Below are 20,446 nucleotides of genomic sequence, written 5' to 3' on the forward strand. Positions count from 1 at the left end.
ATTGGAGAAGCATATTTAATATTTGAGTACGTGTCGTGAAGATGCAAACTGTTTTCTTAAGTACATTTGGCTTCAGAATAAAACAACAAAATTTGTATCAAAAATGAGGTGTGGTGTCTACATATGTGTTCAACGCAAAACAGATATGGGATTAATACATCATCGCTTCATACATTAATTTGATATAGTTCAATGTTGAAACAATTCGGCCTTAATTAAGATCTAGTTCAGTGTTGGAACAATTCGGTGAAATTTGAAAATTCGTGCATGTCCTACTCGATATTAAATTGAAGAGGGACAATGAAAATGGACAAAGAGGTAGACAGATAGAGTCGAATGAATTGGACATTGTACGAATCGGGGTAATCATAGATGCATAGTCTTATGCTAAAAGACAATGACTTAGCCAAATTTTTGGACACCTTTGGACAAGTGTGGTTCCTACTCCTGTAGTGGTCCTTCCAAAAAAAAATTCGACTTCTATGTACATATAGTTTTCGCATGCATATGTATATCTTTTTCTTTTGTAAAAGGGTTTTTCTTGTTCCATGTCTCTTACTATATTTTCGTTCTCAAATAGTCATACTTTTAAAACCTTCTCTATATATACAGAGATTAAGTAATTATCCTGCATAGAGAGGTCTTTGTACATACTTAAATAACTTTATAATAACATTACTATTATAAATATGTTTTTGAAAAATCTAAAATCATCTCATCGTTTCAAAAACTCAAAAAAAAAAAAAAAATAATGAATCATGCCAAACATGGTGTGTGAATTCTAACAAAATATACTAAAAACTCACATCACAAAGTTATCGTTAATACTAAAACCGTTATATTTTTATCATATCATCATTATACCATATTATCTCTTATCGTGCTATACTACTGTTTCTAACTATACTCGGTTTTTCCTATATCTCTTAAAGTTATAACTAATCATAACATGCATGAATCATAGGGACAGTCCTCAAGACAAAATAAAATATTTTAATTTAGTTAGAACGAATTAATTGTCGGCTCTTACTAGCATAAAATGAAAAAGAACAATTGTGTTGTGAAACATACAAAAACTTGTAGTTACAGTAGTTGGAAAAATTGGAGAACTACGACATTTTGGTATCTTAGAACAATCCGTATTAAAAGTCAAAATTGACTACATTGTATGAATTGATGTATTTAACTCTCCATGAGAAAGGATGAAACATTCTTTTTTTATATATATCTTCGTCCTACTTGATAAGTTGATATCATCTGATCACTTTATTTAGATCCATCCAAACTCATGATAGAATTTGAGATCTTTCACACAAAAAGAACCATCCTCTCTATTTGACCTTGGCATGTAATCCTCCGGGAGACTCCTTAGCTAAAATTTAAATGCATTGAAAAGTTATGCTACTTTTTAACAAACAAAAAACACAAGTGTGGCCGGATTTCAAGAACTCATTTGTCTGTGTTGGGCTGGATTTGTTTCAATAGGGCCCATATTTAAGTTAGAAGGTCCATTATATTCATGTTCTACTAGTCATCACTAACCAGGTTCAATTAAAACCGAAACCAAAATTGCTTCGGTTATTGGTCGGGTTTGTAACTGGTTACAAACCCGAAATTGCCTCGGTTTACTAAAATCATCCCTAAATCGATTCTTCTCTCCTCAACTAGCTCAATCGATCAATTGTAATCCTCTCTCACTCATCGATTCCCTGAATGCGTTTTTGTTATTGCATCATCGTATCAGCTTCAGTTATTCTCTGGTTCAGGTAAAGGTTCCACCTTTTTTTTTGTTTTCTTATCTTGAAACATTTCCAATTTCAGAAATTTCTCATTTCGTAAATTTCAATTACAGTTCTTCAGAGCCCAGATTGTGTTGCTGTAAGTGAAAGTAATGGCGCTCTGTAACTTCAATCCAACTCAAGGAATATTTCCATTGCAAGGGCTGTCAGTAAGTTCCTTTTGTTTTCTCCATCAGTGGTTATATCTTATTTAGTTCTTTTAAGATGTGAAAAAAGTCTTCCAATTGCAGAAATCTCAGGAACTTGGATGCTTTTCATTGCTTGAATTTTCAAGTTGTGGAAGTTACTCCACGTTAAAGGCGAAAAGGTTTGGTTTTTGTATCAGGGCAAAGGTAATATGTTTGTTCTGGTTAGAATCTATCTTATACTGGTTCTTTAGATTTTTAAAACTTGGTTCCTTGTGATTCCTGTGAAATGAACCACAACATGTCGTAATGTTGGACTTTTTTTTCTAGTTCTTAGAGAAGCAAGCTGGGAAATTGGACAGAGGTTATGGAGCTACTGTGGAGAGGTTTGTTTGGTTCCATATTGAGTAATCTTTGACATTGTTTGCTCTGAACTTCCGATTGATTCATTAGTAAGTATTTGTGTTGATATTGTAGGAAAGAAGTGAAGAAGGTGGGGGAAAATGAGCATCATTTGTGGAAGAAGAATGACTCTGCTGGGTCTGGACAGAAAGCACTAAATCTTGTCCGAATGGTTAGTGATCAAAATCGTGTTTTTCCGGAATCTATGGAATAGAAACGATATCAAAAGTAGTCCATGTTGATTGGTAACTCTCAACTTGCAGCTCTCCGGACTCCCAAATGAAAAAGAAGCTGGTTATGGAGCTTTGAACAAATGGGTAGCTTGGGAGGTTGAATTTCCCATTATTGCTGCAGCTAAGGCTTTGCAAATCTTAAGGAAGAGAAGCCAATGGCATCATGTGATTCAAGTACGACTTACTTATGTCGAGTGTCAATGTCTTGCTAAATATGGTAGTCATCATGAGTTGATTGGGTTTAGTGACAAACTCAGGTGGCTAAGTGGATGTTAAGCAAAGGGCAAGGTGCTACAATGGGAACATATGATACTCTCTTATTGGCATTTGATATGGACGAAAGAGCTGATGAGGCAGAATCGTTATGGAACATGATTCTGCATACGCATACACGATCCATCCCAAGACGCTTGTTCGCTAGGATGATTGCTTTGTATTCTCACCATGACCTTCATGATAAGGTTATTGAGGTAAAACAAGGTTCTTTCTTTCCTCGAGAATTGATCTTGGCGTTACACTTTAGATACTCCTCGAAATAGTATGACTTGGGGTTTAACATACATTTGCTTTGTTTTTTTCTCTTTTAGGTCTTTGCAGATATGGAGGAGCTGAAGGTGAGGCCAGACGAAGATACAGCGAGAAGAGTGGCACGAGCCTTCAGGGAACTCGGCCAAGAAGAAAATCGAAAACTGATTCTTAGGAGGTACCTCTCTGAATTCAAATACATCTACTTCAATGGTGAAAGGGTTAGAGTCAAAAGATATTCATCTGAAGAAGGTTGATTTCATTCTCATGCACACACATGTATATGTAGAAATTTACCCCCAAGTTTTTACTTTTTATTGTAATATTTAGACTGTGAATTCATTAAGATGATGGTAAAAAGAATCTCCATTAAATAATCTTTATCTTATTTTCTTGGTAGAACAAACCGACATTCATGCTTTATAGTGTTCATAATTCCTTGCATGTGGTTGGTGATGTACTGATGTATATTTGATCATTTTTTCTGTCTCTTCATTTTTTTTTGTAATGTTTCTTTATTTTGATAAAGAATCCAGCATGGCTGCTTTAACTTATTTGCTCTGTCAGAGAACCCCACAAGATCATGCTTCATATTTATGAGTCACTGACTTCAAACCTCAAAGTCACATTATAACAACAATTACATTTATAAGTTTTTTTACTGGTCCACTCTTCTCTCATTACTTACCAACCCTATACTAAATTCGTCTTATTTATGCTTTTGGTGGCTACTTAGTACACAAAGGTTGGATAAATGCTTCACAATTTGTTCCAAAAGTGATTATTATCTTACATTATCACTAAAGAATATGAAGAAGCATGAACAAAGACACAGAATTTATGAACTTCAACTACCACACTATGTCAATCATGATGATCATCATCATGACAGAGTGTATCTTCCTCTTCCCATTTAATGTTTCTTCCATCTACCTCCATTATTACATACATCCATACCTCAACACCATTCTAAACCCTCCATTCGAACCCACCCAGGACCAATGACACATGATCAAGATTATGCAAGTGGCCCCTAACATTTCTTGATTTGTTTACAATTTGCCATCTATTACAAAACCAAACTATTGTCTCTTCTCTTGGCACCGTAGTAAAATAAGCTAAAAGGGTAACTTAGTCGTTGTCTCCACCTCATCTTTGTTTTAAATCTCTAAATCTTTCAAATGTCCAATCATGGATGTGATTATTTCGAACATATGGTTCCCTCTGAAGACAAAGTTCTTGACTTTTTCTGGCAACTATAATAACAGAATGATCAGATTACATACAAGTTGTTCCCAATATTGCAAGAGACAAGAGTATTATTTATTAACTCTCTTTCACTCGTTACAACAACACATAAACATTATCACCGCGTGACATTTAATGCTTCTTCAACTGTCTAAAAAAGATCAAAACTTTTTTTTGGTTATTTGGTCCATTCCCTCCTTATTCTTCTGACCTTTATTATATACATCCATTAACATTCTTCACGTTCTCAAACCAATTTCTCTCTCTCCTCTTCTTCACGTTCTCTCTCTTTCTCTTATCGGATAAGGAGGTTTTCAGAGAGAGATGGCTAGAGGTTGTGTAATGATGATGAAGGTAATTATGATAATGGCTATGGCTATGGCTATGAACATAGCTATGTGTGATCCAATAGCCCCGTGTTACTTCATATTCGGTGACTCTTTGGTTGATAGTGGAAACAATAATCGGCTTACTTCTTTAGCAAGAGCTGATTACTTCCCTTACGGTATCGACTTCCAGTTCGGTCCTACCGGTAGATTCTCCAACGGCAAAACCACCGTCGATGTCATCAGTAATCTTATAAACAACACCCTCCTTTTGTTACGTTTTATGTTCTTTTGGTCAGAAACATGTAACTGAACAAAACAAAACAGAACTACTAACTTTTTCTCTCTTTTCCTTTGTCGGGAAATCTAAAAAAGCCGAGCTTCTTGGTTTCGATGACTACATTACACCGTATTCCCAAGCAAGGGGAGATGACATTCTGAGAGGAGTAAACTACGCTTCTGCAGCTGCCGGAATCCGAGAAGAAACTGGTCGTCAGTTGGTAATCCTCAATTTTTAATTTGATGACATATCCTTTAGACTTAAGAGTATATTTAACTAGGAAACATAAATCTGTTTACATGTTTGGTACAGGGAGCTAGAATAACATTTGCAGGACAAGTAGCTAATCATGTAAACACTGTGTCACAAGTGGTGAACATACTCGGAGACGAGAATGAAGCTGCTAATTACCTAAGTAAATGCATCTACTCGATTGGGTTAGGCAGTAACGACTATCTCAATAACTATTTTATGCCTGTTTATTACTCCACCGGGAACCAATATTCCCCTGATTCCTTTGCCAATGACCTCATCAACCGCTACACTCAGCAACTCCGGGTCCGTTCATTTTAGTTGCTATATTCCTCTGTTTTCTCTGTTTCTTAATCCTTTGAATGATACAGAGCGTTTGATATGGATCTATCATCTATGGTTCTTTGGTATGGTTTAGATATTGTATAACAACGGAGCGAGGAAGTTTGCGCTGATTGGTATCGGAGCAATAGGATGTAGCCCAAATGAGCTGGCTCAGAACAGTAGAGACGGAACAACTTGTGACGAAAGGATCAATTCCGCAAACAGAATCTTTAACAGCAAGCTCGTGTCTCTGGTCGACCATTTCAACCAAAACACACCAGACGCCAAGTTCACGTACATTAATGCTTATGGTATTTTCCAAGAAATGGTAGCCAATCCTGCTCGCTATGGTAAAGAGTCGCTTCAACTCAAGACCAAAAAATGTGAAACTGAAAGTTTTGTCAATAGTTTCATCTAACGACTTCTTGATAATGGGTCCAGGTTTTAGGGTGACAAACGCGGGATGTTGTGGAGTTGGGAGAAACAATGGACAGATAACTTGTCTTCCAGGTCAAGCTCCATGTCTGAACAGAGACGAGTTTGTGTTCTGGGACGCGTTTCATCCAGGAGAAGCTGCTAATGTTGTCATCGGTGGTCGATCTTTTCAGAGAGAATCTGCTTCTGATGCTCATCCTTACGATATCCAGCAGCTTGCTATGCTCTAGCCTCTCTCGTTCAAATATTCCTTCCACACAAACACACACAGAGAAAGAGAGAAGGAAGATTTAATCTTTTTGTTGCAGAAGAAATGTTATGTTTTTTTGTGGAGTTAATATATGAAGTTGCTGTTTTTTAAAAATAGATGATTAAACTAATAAACTCTTTTGGATCTCTCATTCTCTAATTACAATCTATTAAAACTTTAAAACGTGCAACCATGTATCTAGTAAGTGGATCTAAGAAGATGCTCAAGTTGAATTATATGGAGAATTTTGGATAAGAGGAAGCTTGGAAGTGCAGCAAATGGTTTAGTTTTGGTTAATAACTGTTTCTTGACATAGAAAGAATCAAAGAACCAAAGTGTAACTTTTCCTTTGCAAAAATTTTGTTGGACCGGGCCTGTACCATACCACACTGGGGAAAGAGGATGGAGCTCAGCCCAATTTCTAGATGATCAGAGAATATCCTAATGTAACTGATTATAAAATTTAACTATTTTCATATTGAGATATGTTTTATTATAAGCAACTCATTAATAGGGTCATGGAATTGGTAATTACTTTAGGTTCAACAGTTGAAGTAATTAATAAGACACTTATACACATGTAGTCTTTAAACAAAGTAAGCACCATTAATGACATTGTCTTTAAGATATTAATATTTCACATCAACAGAAGCAATTCAAATAAGTATAGAAATCATCAATACAGCATTCATGAAATATATATATATATATATATGATAACTTGCATTAGCTTTTTATATTGCTCAACCCAGTTCTGGTTTTTTTATTCACTCCCCATTTCTTTCAGCCAGTATTACCTGCAAAAACAAAATAAATAATACTAATCAAACTCACCTTATGTAGAAAGTGTACACAAAATGGATAAAATGAAGAGCAAGATTTTTTGTTATCTTACACTAACTGAAGAGCGGTTTGGTCTTGGCGACCAGCAGATGAGTAATGGTGATTGTTAGGTTGCAATGCCGCTACTTGGAAATAATTCCGTGAATCAAACGGTTGTGTTTGAGGCGGTGGCATAAGCTGCTCGTAGTTAGATCCTCCTGGCATCAGACTTATGCTCGGATGGTTCCTCTCATTCTCAGCTATCTATATACACACATTACAAAAAAAACATATCATAAATTATTTGTTTGATTAGTACTTTCGTCATTTTATATTATAATTAATAAACACAAATCAATTAATGGGGACAAATATAGGAAATGGATCTAATGTATACTTTTTACCTTTGCACGAAGAAGCTGGTTATCGTTATGCAAATCACTTTCCTGCACAAACTATTGCAAATGAGTAAAATAAACATTAACCATATGTAGCATTTGAATTAGATTTTTTTTTATTTCTTACTCTCTTCTGCATGTAGTCGATTTCCGAGAATAAGAGCTCATTCTGTAAAATTCACAAATAAAGAAAAACTTTATAAATATAGCAACAATGTATATATAGAAATAGATAGTTTTCATAGGACTTAATTTGATGTTGAAGCATTTAATAAAAAATATATATAATTACCTTCTTGGAACGGATTCGGGTAATACTTCTCTCTAATCTGCCTTCCAAATTCCTGAGCTCTTTGGGAGACATTGAACCTATCGTCTCACCCATCAATTGCCTAGTTAAATTATCAAAATATATTATTATATCAATAATTTAAGTAACGAATATTTAATTAAAAAAATTCAAGTTATTAGCATAATATTAACCTGTTGGAGTTTTGTATGCTGATAATTTGTTGACGCAATTTGGCCGATTCTTGTTGATAATACTTCAAATAAGTATGAACAAATGTTGTCATATTAGTATACCCACACAACACATATATTAACAGCATCCGTGTAGTAGAATTAAGTTACCTGTGCGTTAATTTCTGCCACCGATCCGGTGTTAGAATTATCCGATATTGCCTTCTTGTACCTCTCTATTGTCCCTTTTACACTGCAAGGATTAAAAGAAAAAAAAGAATTAATAGGTAAATTAGAAGTACAAATTACCAGTAAAACTTAACTTAAATCTACATTATGAAAAAACAACAAATATAATTATAAGAGTCAAATCGACCACTTGCACAGTTAAGTAACTCTAATACGAAACCTTAAAAGCAAACATCGGTTCTTTTGAGTCAGAAAAAATGCAACTTAATGTGACACATGATGTGAAGATAAATACAGTGAAAGAAAACAATTAAAACTGTTAATAAAAATATACCTAAAAAGTTGTAAAACAAATAAAGAAACATTTTATGAAATATAATAGGAACCCTAAATAAATAAATATATATTCCTATCTGAAACCTTAAATCCATCGAGCTAGTGATTGGCTGCAAACTGGCCATTCTGGCAAAATTAGAGTGACATGATTGGTCTGAACATGTCTAGGGTTTTAGACTTGTGACATGTGTTAAAAACCCCATTAAGACATTGGTAAATCCAACATACATTTGATAGTCTTCGAAATTTAACCATTGGATTTAATTTAAAACGTGATGGATGTAACTATAATGACTTGTCTCAGTAACATCACAACGTTCTATACTTTCCTTATTTGGAATATAATTCAAATCACTATTCTAACCATTTCTTCTTTCTTTTCCAGAGTTTTCTGCATATAGATGTACTTGTATATACATACATATATACACACACAAATACGTATTACGATGACATGTTATAGACTTTGATGTCTCAACTCTCAAATCTTCGATGGAGAGAGATCACGACCGTCCATTATGAGATCGTAGAAGGCAGAACAAAGTCTTAATCTATTGGATCCGTACCAAAAATCTCACGTTCTTCTCTCTGCCCATAATGAGAGAGAAAATAAGAAAAAAATCCCTAACATAATTCTCTCTCTAGAAGAAGAAAAAAAAGTGATAATTTTAAAGAAAGAGAAATTGCATAGATCTATCTACGCCAAAGATGTTGAAGCAATTCCAATGCTCTACTTATATACCAAATCTATATTTACTCAGTGATTACTTTTTAGAAATATGAAAATTTAGTATCCTTATAATTTGTCTCTATGTGTATATACACCACATTATATGAACATTTGGGTATTGACCAAATGTGAAATCTAATATTAAATGGTCAAAACTAGTAATATGATGACAATTTGTTGAATTTATAAAAATAGGTTCCAAATTAATTCATTATGACATAAACCTTTCTTGTCAGAAGTCAAGAAACTCAAACTAACATAACTTTATAAAAATAGTAAATATAAGTGAAAATAAAAAATAAAAGAGATAATATCTGAGTGATGACGTGATCAAAGATTCTGTAACAAAGACAACAAATCTTACATACATACACCAAAAACTAATCTTGTGAGATCAATCCCAACCTCTAGAAAAAAGAAAAAAAAAAAGTAAAATTGAAAAAAAAATAAGAAACGAAACTCTGATTTTCGTTGAAGTACCCAGTGGATATGTATTATGTAAATGCAAAAATTAAAGTTGATTGGGTGATTTTGAAGAAGTCCTTGTTAGCTTTTTCTTGTTTTGGACATGAGAATTATATAGTTCAGGACATGAGTTGACAACTGTAAGCGATTAAGAGAAAAAGCAAGATAAATCAAAGCACTATTTAATTTGGACATGTTTTATGTTTCTAATGGAGAGAAGAAGAAAGAAATCACGTGGGTCTCTAAATAATAAATACTGGAAATTGCGCGTGGAATTAGAGATTACTAGTTTGAGTAATGTAATTCAAATTGAGTTTGATTGTTTTTAAGAGTAATTTTAAGGTAAAATGAAGGACCCTCCCAGGAGCTAATTATTTTCTTAATTACCATTTGAAATTATTAAAAACAAAAATCCCAATTGAGTTCCAAATCTTTATTACTTGAAGATGAGAACCTACTTTGAATGTTTCAAAGATTAGTCAAAATGAGCTATAACCACTTCTAACTAATCCTGTACCTCATATATGTATTTCCAAAACTACAAAATGACTCTAAATTCTTACATTCACAAGAAAACCCAAAGAAAGAAAAAAAAAAACCTCATAATCATATTGTCCTAGCTACATGTACGTTCCATTATTTCTATCACTCATAAGTTCAATTTCCTGAAAAACCAAAAATCTAGTTTCACCTTATTCACTCTCACTTACCATCACATGTGTTGTATCAAAACTATATCAAATATAGATATGATATGATAATTCATGAGAGAGAAAGTGAGAGAGATAAGAATGGAAAGTGAGAGAAAGAGAAGAAGAAAAAGAGAGACACAGACATTAACAACAATGGAGGATGGGAGGAAAGATGATCACAAAACAGAAGATATGACCTCATAGTCCTTACTTCTCTCTAGCAATTTGTTTTCCCCCAAAACTTACTTTTATAGTCATAAAAATCAAGATTTTACCTATTACAACACCAGATCTATAAATATATCTAAATCTTCAAGTACTTGTTAGTAGGGAAAATAGAAAGTTATAATATTATATTTATATTTATAACAGAAATGAGTGAAGAAAGAAAACCCAACAAAGTGAATCTTAGTTCTACAAAACTGAACCTAAAACTCCAACATTAGACAAAAACCTGATTGTTTCTTATTTCTTTTCATTTATTATCTAACTCTCACTCAGATCTCCTTTTTAACTTTGTACCATTTTCCTCACTTCTTATATAACAAGAAATTCTAGATCTAGAAAATTGTTACAAATTTATAACTAATAAAAACCTACAAAGCAATTAAAACAAACATATATATACAAACAAAGATTCCCACAAATGTTTGTGTGTTTATATATATGTGTGGAATATATATCAAGGAAAAAAGTGAAAAATAATTCTAACCAGAAGAGGATTTAAAATCATATATAGGAGAACAATAGAATCAAATCTAGCAGAGAATTAAGATCCAAAAAAAACCCTAGTAAAGATTTATGCTTTAACATATACAAAGAAATTAAACCCTAATTAACTAAATCAGACTTTAAAAAATAATTAATTAAGAACAGAGCAGAAGAATAAGAAGAAACCTGTTGTTAGAGTACTCATAGAGACGACCACGGCTAGAGAAGACGATGAGTGCGACTTCAGCATCACAAAGAACAGAGAGTTCGTAAGCTTTCTTGAGCAAACCATTCCTACGTTTGCAAAAAGTGACTTGACGATTCGTTGTGTTCTCGATCCGTTTGATTTCGATCTTCCCTCTCCCAGACTTCCTCAAGGGAGAGGAGTCGTCTCCTCCTAGCTCTGGTTGGTACGCCGTGATTGCTGCTCCAACAAGCCAACAAAAAAAAAAAAAAAAAAATTTAGGGCAAAATTGATTAATCTACAGTTACAAGATTCCAAAAAGACCCATCAAATGATTTTCTTGAAAAGACTCAAGATTCTTCATGTTTTCTTAATCTCTTACGAATAATAAGAAATATTTAATTCTAACTTGCCGACACACATACATATCTTAAAAAAAATAATTAGAAAGTTCAAAAACTAGTTTTGATCTTACATTCATATTCTCCTAACAAGAGTTAATCATGGATTCTGTAGCTGTTTTTTTTTTCTTTTTTAATGGTTAAACAAATTAAACTATAAGACCAAAATCTTTTGGAATTCTAAAGAAAAAATAAATCTAGACTGTGAAAAAAGAAAAGTTATAAAGAGCTAATAAAGAAGATCAGAGAAATTTTAAATCTCGTTTCTCTCTAAATAAACATAAAAAGAATCAACCTAATTAAAACAGATTAAAAAAAAAAGGAAACTAAAAAGAAGAACATAGATTTGGTTTTATAGGACCAAAAGAAGTGAAGCAAAGTGATATGATGAAGAAGATAATGTTTGAAAGGATTGGGGAACAAGAAAATATCAGACTGACCTGTTGGGGGGGAGAAGAACAAAGAGGAAAGTTTTATTTTTCTTGGGAAAATGATTTTCTGGAAAGTATGAGATTTGGAGAAGTTGCAGAAAATGGAAGGTAAGGTTGTGCTGGTGAAGAGATGGGTATATACATTATATAAAGGAATCATATATATTCTTTTTATTTCTTTTCTTTTTTTAAAATTTAATTTTCACAAAAATACATATTTATCACCATTATATTTTCTTTCCCACTTTTTACATCCATATAGTGTCATGTCAATTTGTGTTGTTTACTTGTTTTCTTACTCACTAAAGCATAGTTTTATGAATCGAATCTATTAGATAAGTATGTGTTTCTTCTTTACTAGATAGAATGATATATACGTGTATTTTTCTAAAAAGTAATTCTATATATATATATATATATATATATATATATATATATACTGATTTTGGAACATACACATGTTATATTGTTCTGAGGTGAAAGTTGATTTAATTTGACTATTGACAAAAGGTTTGTACTTGGTTGATATATAGTTATACATATGAGTATAATTTACTAAACGGTTTTGTTTCTTTTCAGTACATTTAACATATGTTAGGTTATAAAAGTGATTGACATAGAGTAATCTAAAGGTTCAGCAAAGGATGAGTATAGCAGCTTTTTTGAGATCACATGAAAAATGTTATTTATAAATAGAGGGTTAATTACCATAAATAACACCCACCATACATCCAGAATTTTTCGTAAATCTACACTTATTAAGGACATCCCCCAAATTGAGAAACTGTAGAAATGAATATATATTTTTAGAAATGGAGAAAATATATATAAGAGTTTTTTATTGGTGGGTAGTTCTTGTGTGGTCTTTCACAAAAGTCTAAATGAAAAGAGGGTTCAAGTTGGGCAATCACTCATGAGATGCAGACTCTACTTACCATTACTTGTCTTTCCTTTTCATGTGAAAGTTTTTGAAGGCACTAAAATTTTTAGGTAAAATCTCAGTACATTTTTTTTTTTGTTTACAACAAATATCGGCCTTCTTCTTTGATTTTAGTTTTTACTAAATCTTGATCTTTTTAAAGAGGAAAATAATTCAGCTCTACTCCCTTTTCTTTTGTGAATTGTTTTGAAATTTTAAGTGACATTTTTGCAGAGAATTTTGTTTCACTAATTACGGAAGTCATATATATTTACTTATAAACAGATGTTCCTGTAAATTATGATACACTTTATATTATTTTGCGAGAATGTATATTAGCAAATGGAATTTAATTACAACAGAAGATTACAAAATTCGAGTTTTGATGAGAATATTGTCATTACATGGGATGAAATTTATTTTTGCATATAGGAACTGATAGTGTTTAAATAGTAACATATAAAAGAAAATTGTACTGTTATTTATGGGTAAACTAATCATAAGCAATAGAATTAAATAACAGCACATTTTTTTTTAATGTGGAAAATATAGAATTAAAGATGTAAAAGGAGAAAACTACTCAGATAGTGAAGAATATTAGCATGCTATTTCTGTGTTAGCTAGTGAGATTTGAAGTTGATGATGTTTACTAGTTGTGATATTGACATATAAAAATAAAAAAAGAAAGATAAATAGGGTTTTAGGGTTTATAGGGGAAATAGGGAGATGAACCGTACTTTAATGGGGCTGGACAAGACGTAGGGCTTAATTTGGAAAGTTATCTAAGTGTAATGTTTCTGACTCAATTAGGAGGTAACCAAACTTTTCTCTCGTTTCCAACTACTTTTTAATCTCTCTCTTTTTACGTTTTCCTTTATGACTTTTGTTACCCGGCCCTCTCGTCTAAATCACATCTCTTTGTATTTTGCTTTGTGGAACTAAATGATTTATACATAGGCGGGTAACAATTTATACGTAGACGATTGAATTGTGTCCAAATAATTTCCCTAAATTGATAAATATTTGCCAAATAAAATATCGTATAGTTTATGTGGTAGAAAAAATGGAGCAGATTTTTTTTAAAAAGTTTTTGTTTAATTATTGATTTTCAATATATGTTGAATAATTGAGGGGCACAATGTATAAATGGTGTAAGGTAAGGCCAAGAGAAGAGGGATAGTAGCATGTGATGTGTAGTCTTTGATCTCCATCTTTATGAACCCATTTAGGGTAATTTGATAGAGATAAGAGATCCTATACATACAATCCATATTTATTTTATATTTATGTGCCTTTAACTATATACACCCACTTGCAATGTGCTTTATTTTTTTTTTACTTATATTTTCTTGCAATTAGAAAAAATTTATTCAGCTTATAACTAGGATTTACCTTCTGATAGTGTATTTATTAGCAATATTTAATATTGGTTTAGGAAGAAATCATTTAATTAAAGTGCGTTCACTATCTCAAGTTCTCAACTTATCTACGTAATGTCTTTTAATATATTTATTACTAGTATATTTACAAATTAGTACATAATTAGATTTCCCTAACGTCATATGTATGCTGTACTTATTATGTAGAGAAATTGATTAGGTCATTTATAAAAGAAACAACTCAATTGCTTTGGGTCAAGCTTTCATGGTCGAAGTGGGTTTTTAAAAAACATAAAATCTTCTCGTATCTTCCATGATGGACCACAATCGAAGGTTGCTTTCTACCATATTTTTGATCACTTTTGAGTATTATTTTTTTAACGAAAATATGTGAGTCGCTATGGTAAATGATTAACGGTTGAATGGTGTTTTACTCAACTAGACGTATCATCTAATACGGTAAAGGCATGGATTAAACATTTGACGTCGAAGAATATACATTTTGTGTTGTAGAAGGGATCACTTAAATGGAACAACCTAATCATATAAATAATGCAGATTCGTTTGCTCCGTAATTTTTTCTTCCTTTGTCTTTAGAAAAAAAAAAAAAAAAACCTACAACAAAAGAATACTCTCTCTCGTTTGAAGTTATATACTATATATGTAACATTTCATCCCAAAATTAGTATGACGTGGTTAGTACTTAGTAGTAGTAGATCCAAATAATATTTCGAACTATTTGAGATTTTCCAAAAATCGCCGGTAATGTACATAAATTCGTCAGAAATAGATATTTCGAGTAACTTTAAGCATTCCACATTTAAACCTATAGATGATTACCAAAAATGTGGAATCGTCAATTATTCGTGTTATTGATTTCGATCAATATAAATTTTAGATGCAAATATCCTCAATTCTTCAGGGTGTAAAAGTAAACTTTTACTAAAATCAAATTCGTGCTTCGTGCATCACGAAATTAATCTTAATAACCTTATGGTAATGGGCAAAGCCACGAAAATATGTGGCCCATGAGGGCTATAATTGAAAATAAGTTAATACAGTTTCCAGATCAAGAGCCTGTTGTTGGGACCCTCTAAGAAATGTATATATATTATATTTGTGCGTTTTCATATTCTTTATATGTGTATATATTCTTTTGTGATAGACATGAAGTTTCATGTGATTTTGTAAAATTCACATTTTAGGGTAAGCCTTTGATAGAAAAAGTAACACTCACATGATAATATGAGATCTTATGACAAGAACCAAAGATGTGTTAGTCAGGTTAGATCGGTACATTATTTAATTATTTTAACAACAACAAGAACAACAAATAAAAACATTTGATGTAATGAAATTATTCTTGTTTCAAGATGTTATGACACAATATACATCTTATATTGAAGAAAATTGCTTGGAAAGAAAAAAAATGATGTTAAGAAAAATGAGTACCAAAGTGATTTTGAAGCAAGTTGAAGTTTCAAGTGCTCCAGTTAAAGAAACATGGCAAAAACACATCTAGCTTTCAGATTTTGAAAGTGCAATTATAACCAAAATGCTGAGAATATACGCTTGCAACTAGAATTTAGGACTAGTATGGTCGGTATATATATGGACGGTAGGTAACAAGAAGCTAACTATTACATTTTAACATTGCAAGAGCTATGTTTTTACATTTGGAAGTTATGGATCATAGATGGACTTTTGTAGTCTTCAAATCTGACACCAATTTTAGATTACAGCAGCAGATATTGAGATTGAAATCATAAATCTTACAACAATTTTTTATACTACAATGAAAATGCAGTGTACATCTTCTTTTTTTCTTTGGCCAAACTCTTCAGTAGGGTACCTCAAGAAGACAAATTACAAAAGTCAAATTCGGTTGCTTTGGGGAAAACCAAACTAAACCGGGAAGGAATATAAAAGAATCGTTTCTTTAAAGAATCACAAATGTGAACCGGATGACGAGCCGTCATTGCTGCTCAAATCCCAATTATGTTTCTTCTTGTGCTCGAAGTTCTGAAAGCATGTCAATGGCCTCATCTGCGAAAAGAACAAAAAACATGTAGAAGAAGAAACAGATCAGAGAGACAATCAAACAAAACACAGAAGCCAAGAAACAAACTCAATGATCTGTGTGTTCTATATAGAGTTGAAGAAACAGACCCTCCATTGTCGCTTGTGACCCATGTGGTGAAGAATGGACTCAAGCCGTTTAATGATCTCTCTGAAAGTAGGTCGTTTTGCAGGTTTCTCATGCCAGCATTCTTCTATCAACCTATGGATTATTCAAAAATCGGATCGAGTCCAACCGGTTTAAAACATGAACCAAACCAATCAACCGGTATATATATCCAGTTTCTTGGTGAAAGAGAGAAGAAAGACTCACGTTTTAAGACCATGTGGGTACTGCTTTGATGGAGCTTTAAACAATGGTCGCGCTTTGCCAGCATAAGCATCCGAAGCTTCACTGTCTTCCTTTTCAGCAAACGGCATACAGCCTTCGATCATCTAAATATCCAACATGTAAAGGAATCAATGACAGGAACAGGTAAAAAGCAAACCGGAGAGAAGAAACTGAGAAGATTTGTGTATATTACTTACCTCTTGAACAATCAATGCAAATGAGAAAACATCAGCTTTTGTATCGTATTCTTCACTAGTGAAAACCTCCGGAGCAATATACCGACCTATAATGTGGATAACATTTATCATAACATATCCAGTAATCAAGATTCTTGACCAAGCAGATCAAGAATTAAAACTCCCAAATTCACAGTAACTAAGACAGGTGCTAAAAATAAACTTACAAGAAGTGTCTTGACATGTGAAAGGCTTGTCTTCTTTAACAGTAACTAGCTTGCTTACTCCAAAGTCTGCAACTTTCAGATGCCCTGAATCATCCCGTAAAATGTTTCTGCAAACATATAGTTTTACATTTGTCAGAGAAAAAAAGATCTTGTGATCAAGAAAAGAATCCGCTGATATGGATAGTGTGAACTCACGAAGGTTCAAGATCGCGGTGGATTATAGGGTCTCCTTTGATCTCGTGAAGATAACTCATTCCCCTAAATATTTTCAAACAGATAAAGAGTTACAAAAGAATCTAACAGAACATATATAAAATATGAAGAAGGCGCATGCATATATAGCTTTAAATCACATACCTTGCAATATCAAGGGCATATCTAACAGCATTAGCTGGTTTCAATTGTCCTTTTCTTTTGAGCAATTCACGCAAATCTCCCTGAAGTATTATATATAATGAGATCGTTTCGAGAAACTAAAGAGAAAGAAAAAAAGATCTAAAATTTAGCAGGAAAAGTCAGTACCCTGGGCAAATACTCAGTCACAATCATCATTGGATTACTTTGAGTTACAGCACCAAGAAACTGCACAATGTTTGGATGCCTAAGCCTTTGGAGCAATGCAAGCTCATCGTGGAATTTCCTCCTGTCGCACACAATACACAACAAGATTATGGTAAGGAATTGGAATCTACAACCTTATTACCCTCTCACAAGAATCATTCACTTACACTTGATCATCATCGCTCAAAACTTCATCATCGAGCTTTTTCACCGCAACTTGAATGCCACGCCACATTGCCATACAGTAAGTTCCCTAAAATAAGAAGCTTCATACCATTAGACTGAAAGAAACTGAAAAAACACATCAATGAAAGATCCATTATAGACAAGGACATGTATTTTTTTTACCTTTGTTATCTCTTTGCTTTGAGTAAAATCAAGCTCATTAGGATTGATTTCATACTCAGGGACTTCACGAGGAGTCTTCACGTGCATTGGAGCAACCTGAAACATACAAATGTGTTAACAATAATCAGAACAAAAGAAACAAAAACCCAATCTTCCAATGGCTATTACAGCGATAATTACAAACAAACATCATATTGAGCTAGATTCTTACCGGATGCTTAGCTCCATGTATCTCAAGAATCTTGATTACATCAATGTTCTTGTAAAATATTGCATCTGCAAGAGGCTGTTTTCAAAACATGTATTAGATAACATCAGCATCTATCTATATCCATCATCATTACTCAACAAAACCAGATAGCAAAAAAAAAAAAAAAAAGAATCATCTTTCTTACAGTGCTTCCCCAACGATCTTTAGGATCAGCATCAGCTTTCCGATCAAGAAGAAGCTCAACAACATCTTTCAAACCTTGACAAGCCGCAACGTGAAGAGCAGTCCGATCATCAATGTCTCTGTAATTAGCATCGATACCTGAATCAAGAAGCTCCTTAATCCCTTCAATGTCACCTTCATTAGACAAGTACATTAGTCTCACACCACCGTCGATCTCTTCTCCATCTTCTAACACCTCTTCTTCTGAGTGAATCGACGGCTCCGGAACCTTATCCGGCGCCATCGAAGATTGACGACCAATCGTAAACCTCGGAACTAAGTACTCCTCTTCCATTTACACAATAGCAAAAAAAAAAAAAAAAAAAAAAAAAAAACCCAGAAAAACAAATTTTGATCCTTAAACCCTTGGATTTGTATCCGAAAATCTCGGAGCGGGTCAATGAAAAATCAAACCTTTTTGAAACCCTTTTGAGACACAAGACAAAACCCGATTTAACACAAATCTTGAGAAGAAATTGAACGAAGAAATCGAAAAAGGTTTGTTCTTTTTGGTGTGACTTTACAAAGAACTAAACAAAGTGGCGAGATTTATAGGTGGGTGATGGATGCCGTAATGGAGAAGAGAAAGCTTATACAAGTCGTTGGAGACGAAAAGGAGACGAACCAGCTTCTGTTTTGCGCGTGTTTGTCACGTGGTTAGAAGCGCGTTTAATGGAAAAGCTCATTTGTAAAAAGGAGACGTCATGTCTGGCGCCACGGTAAGAATGCGTTGACGAAAAGAGAATAAAACAGATCTGAACCGTTGATTTTAACAGCGTCAGATGAAAAGTAACGGTGTGGATCAATACGCACGTGTTTGGATTCGATTCGGTTAAACGGCGGCGTTTTAACTTGAGCCGACCGACGCTTTTGTTTTTGTTTTTGTTGTTGTTGTTGTATGTTTGTAACCAAGCTGGCTCGTGAATTAAAGTCATGTATTAAGATAAGAATCATAAGATACATCACAGTTCTATTTCCGTTTGAATTCCCAAAATGATTCACATTTTTTCCACTTGTTTAATGGTATTTTTCTAAATATATTATCAATTTACAGGCTACTTTAGTTGTTTCTTGTTTTTATAGCCACTTTATTTGGCCAAGGAAAAAAAAACACTAATTGGATAAGGTTACATGCTAAGTATGTGATCCTATTTATTGAGGTGTATATTTGAATAGGTAAAGATTGACATGTTCGTCCTCATCCTTTTATCACTCAAAATTTTCATTATATCATTCGATGTCACAACATGTGAATTTGTATGGTTTTAGCATCTTTTTTAGTTTTGTATTTTGTCAACCTTTATGTTTAACTATTTTTTTTTCCTTATGTAACAGCAACTAACATGCAAGGTCAAGATTTTGACATTCTTATTTTAAGACATGGGTGTATATATAAACTATGTAAATAATCAATTTGTTGTTTCTACCAAAAAAATATATATATCAATTTGTTGTCTTAAATGACAAGTTGTCTTAATTATAGCTCATATTTTCCTGCTGAAAACATTTTTATAATTATTCTCTCTTGATTTCAATCAAACTTTTTCAGTTTTTTCTAAGTGATTTAGTAACAAATGTCAACTATACATTCCAAAGTGGTTCCTACTCTAATAGGGATATTTTTATATCAATCATTTGATAATGAATTAAAATGAGAAAACATTATTTTCACTAGATACATATATTTGTTAGATTAACATAGAAGTATTAGATGTCATAGCATCATATTGACTAAAATTACATACAACGTCACGTGGATTTCAAAGTTGGTTAGATTAGTGAAAAAATTAAACGACAATTTACAATGAAATGGACAAAATATTATCTATATTTATATATCAATATAATAAAACTTGACTGTTTCTTTCCAGAACATGACACATCAGCATTGTGAAATATTGTGGAGATGACACATCAATTAAAACAGGTAACCAAGACTCTAAGAAATAAAATATTACAAAATCTATAAGAGT

General features: G+C 32.8%; 4 protein-coding genes across 7 annotated transcripts; 2 read left to right on the forward strand and 2 right to left on the reverse strand.

Annotated features, from left to right (window-relative positions):
- The first annotated feature begins 1,543 nt into the window (after window positions 1-1,543).
- LOC104718423 (pentatricopeptide repeat-containing protein At4g18975, chloroplastic) lies at window positions 1,544-3,490 on the forward strand. The gene is made up of 8 exons (XM_010436173.3): window positions 1,544-1,766; window positions 1,853-1,948; window positions 2,030-2,131; window positions 2,255-2,310; window positions 2,402-2,498; window positions 2,590-2,733; window positions 2,817-3,029; window positions 3,147-3,490. The coding sequence occupies exons 2-8, from the start codon at window positions 1,892-1,894 to the stop codon at window positions 3,339-3,341; spliced, it is 864 nt and encodes a 287-aa protein (XP_010434475.1). The 5' UTR covers window positions 1,544-1,766; window positions 1,853-1,891; the 3' UTR covers window positions 3,342-3,490.
- Window positions 3,491-4,214: 724 nt separating this feature from the next.
- LOC104718424 (GDSL esterase/lipase At4g18970) lies at window positions 4,215-6,345 on the forward strand. Its single transcript, XM_010436174.3, has 5 exons — window positions 4,215-4,903; window positions 5,034-5,158; window positions 5,251-5,496; window positions 5,609-5,864; window positions 5,956-6,345. Exons 1-5 carry the CDS (start codon window positions 4,657-4,659, stop codon window positions 6,177-6,179), a joined length of 1,098 nt encoding a protein of 365 aa, XP_010434476.1. The 5' UTR covers window positions 4,215-4,656; the 3' UTR covers window positions 6,180-6,345.
- Window positions 6,346-6,785: 440 nt separating this feature from the next.
- Window positions 6,786-12,300, reverse strand: LOC104720250 (floral homeotic protein AGAMOUS). Of its 4 annotated transcripts, none has more exons than XM_010438187.3 (9): window positions 12,030-12,300; window positions 11,191-11,428; window positions 8,053-8,134; window positions 7,903-7,964; window positions 7,712-7,811; window positions 7,547-7,588; window positions 7,426-7,467; window positions 7,095-7,285; window positions 6,786-6,996 (listed from the first exon to the last, which is right to left on the reverse strand). In XM_010438187.3, the coding sequence occupies exons 1-9, from the start codon at window positions 12,178-12,180 to the stop codon at window positions 6,993-6,995; spliced, it is 912 nt and encodes a 303-aa protein (XP_010436489.1). In that variant the 5' UTR covers window positions 12,181-12,300; the 3' UTR covers window positions 6,786-6,992. The 4 variants fall into 4 exon arrangements, with proteins under 4 accessions (XP_010436489.1, XP_087326375.1, XP_087326377.1 ...); XM_087470249.1 differs by having other exon boundaries at window positions 7,426-7,476; window positions 12,030-12,195; XM_087470251.1 differs by having other exon boundaries at window positions 11,664-12,031.
- A 3,747-nt stretch (window positions 12,301-16,047) lies between these two features.
- LOC104774266 (serine/threonine-protein kinase 12) lies at window positions 16,048-19,128 on the reverse strand. The gene is made up of 12 exons (XM_087470252.1): window positions 18,436-19,128; window positions 18,252-18,326; window positions 18,041-18,136; window positions 17,860-17,945; window positions 17,654-17,774; window positions 17,489-17,568; window positions 17,327-17,389; window positions 17,132-17,238; window positions 16,926-17,011; window positions 16,711-16,832; window positions 16,488-16,599; window positions 16,048-16,364 (listed from the first exon to the last, which is right to left on the reverse strand). The coding sequence occupies exons 1-12, from the start codon at window positions 18,766-18,768 to the stop codon at window positions 16,266-16,268; spliced, it is 1,380 nt and encodes a 459-aa protein (XP_087326378.1). The 5' UTR covers window positions 18,769-19,128; the 3' UTR covers window positions 16,048-16,265.
- Window positions 19,129-20,446: the final 1,318 nt, after the last annotated feature.

The sequence above is a fragment of the Camelina sativa genome, chromosome 10 (genome assembly GCF_030686135.1).
Source record: "Camelina sativa cultivar CO46 ecotype springtype chromosome 10, ASM3068613v1".
Classification (NCBI taxonomy): Eukaryota; Viridiplantae; Streptophyta; class Magnoliopsida; order Brassicales; family Brassicaceae; genus Camelina; species Camelina sativa.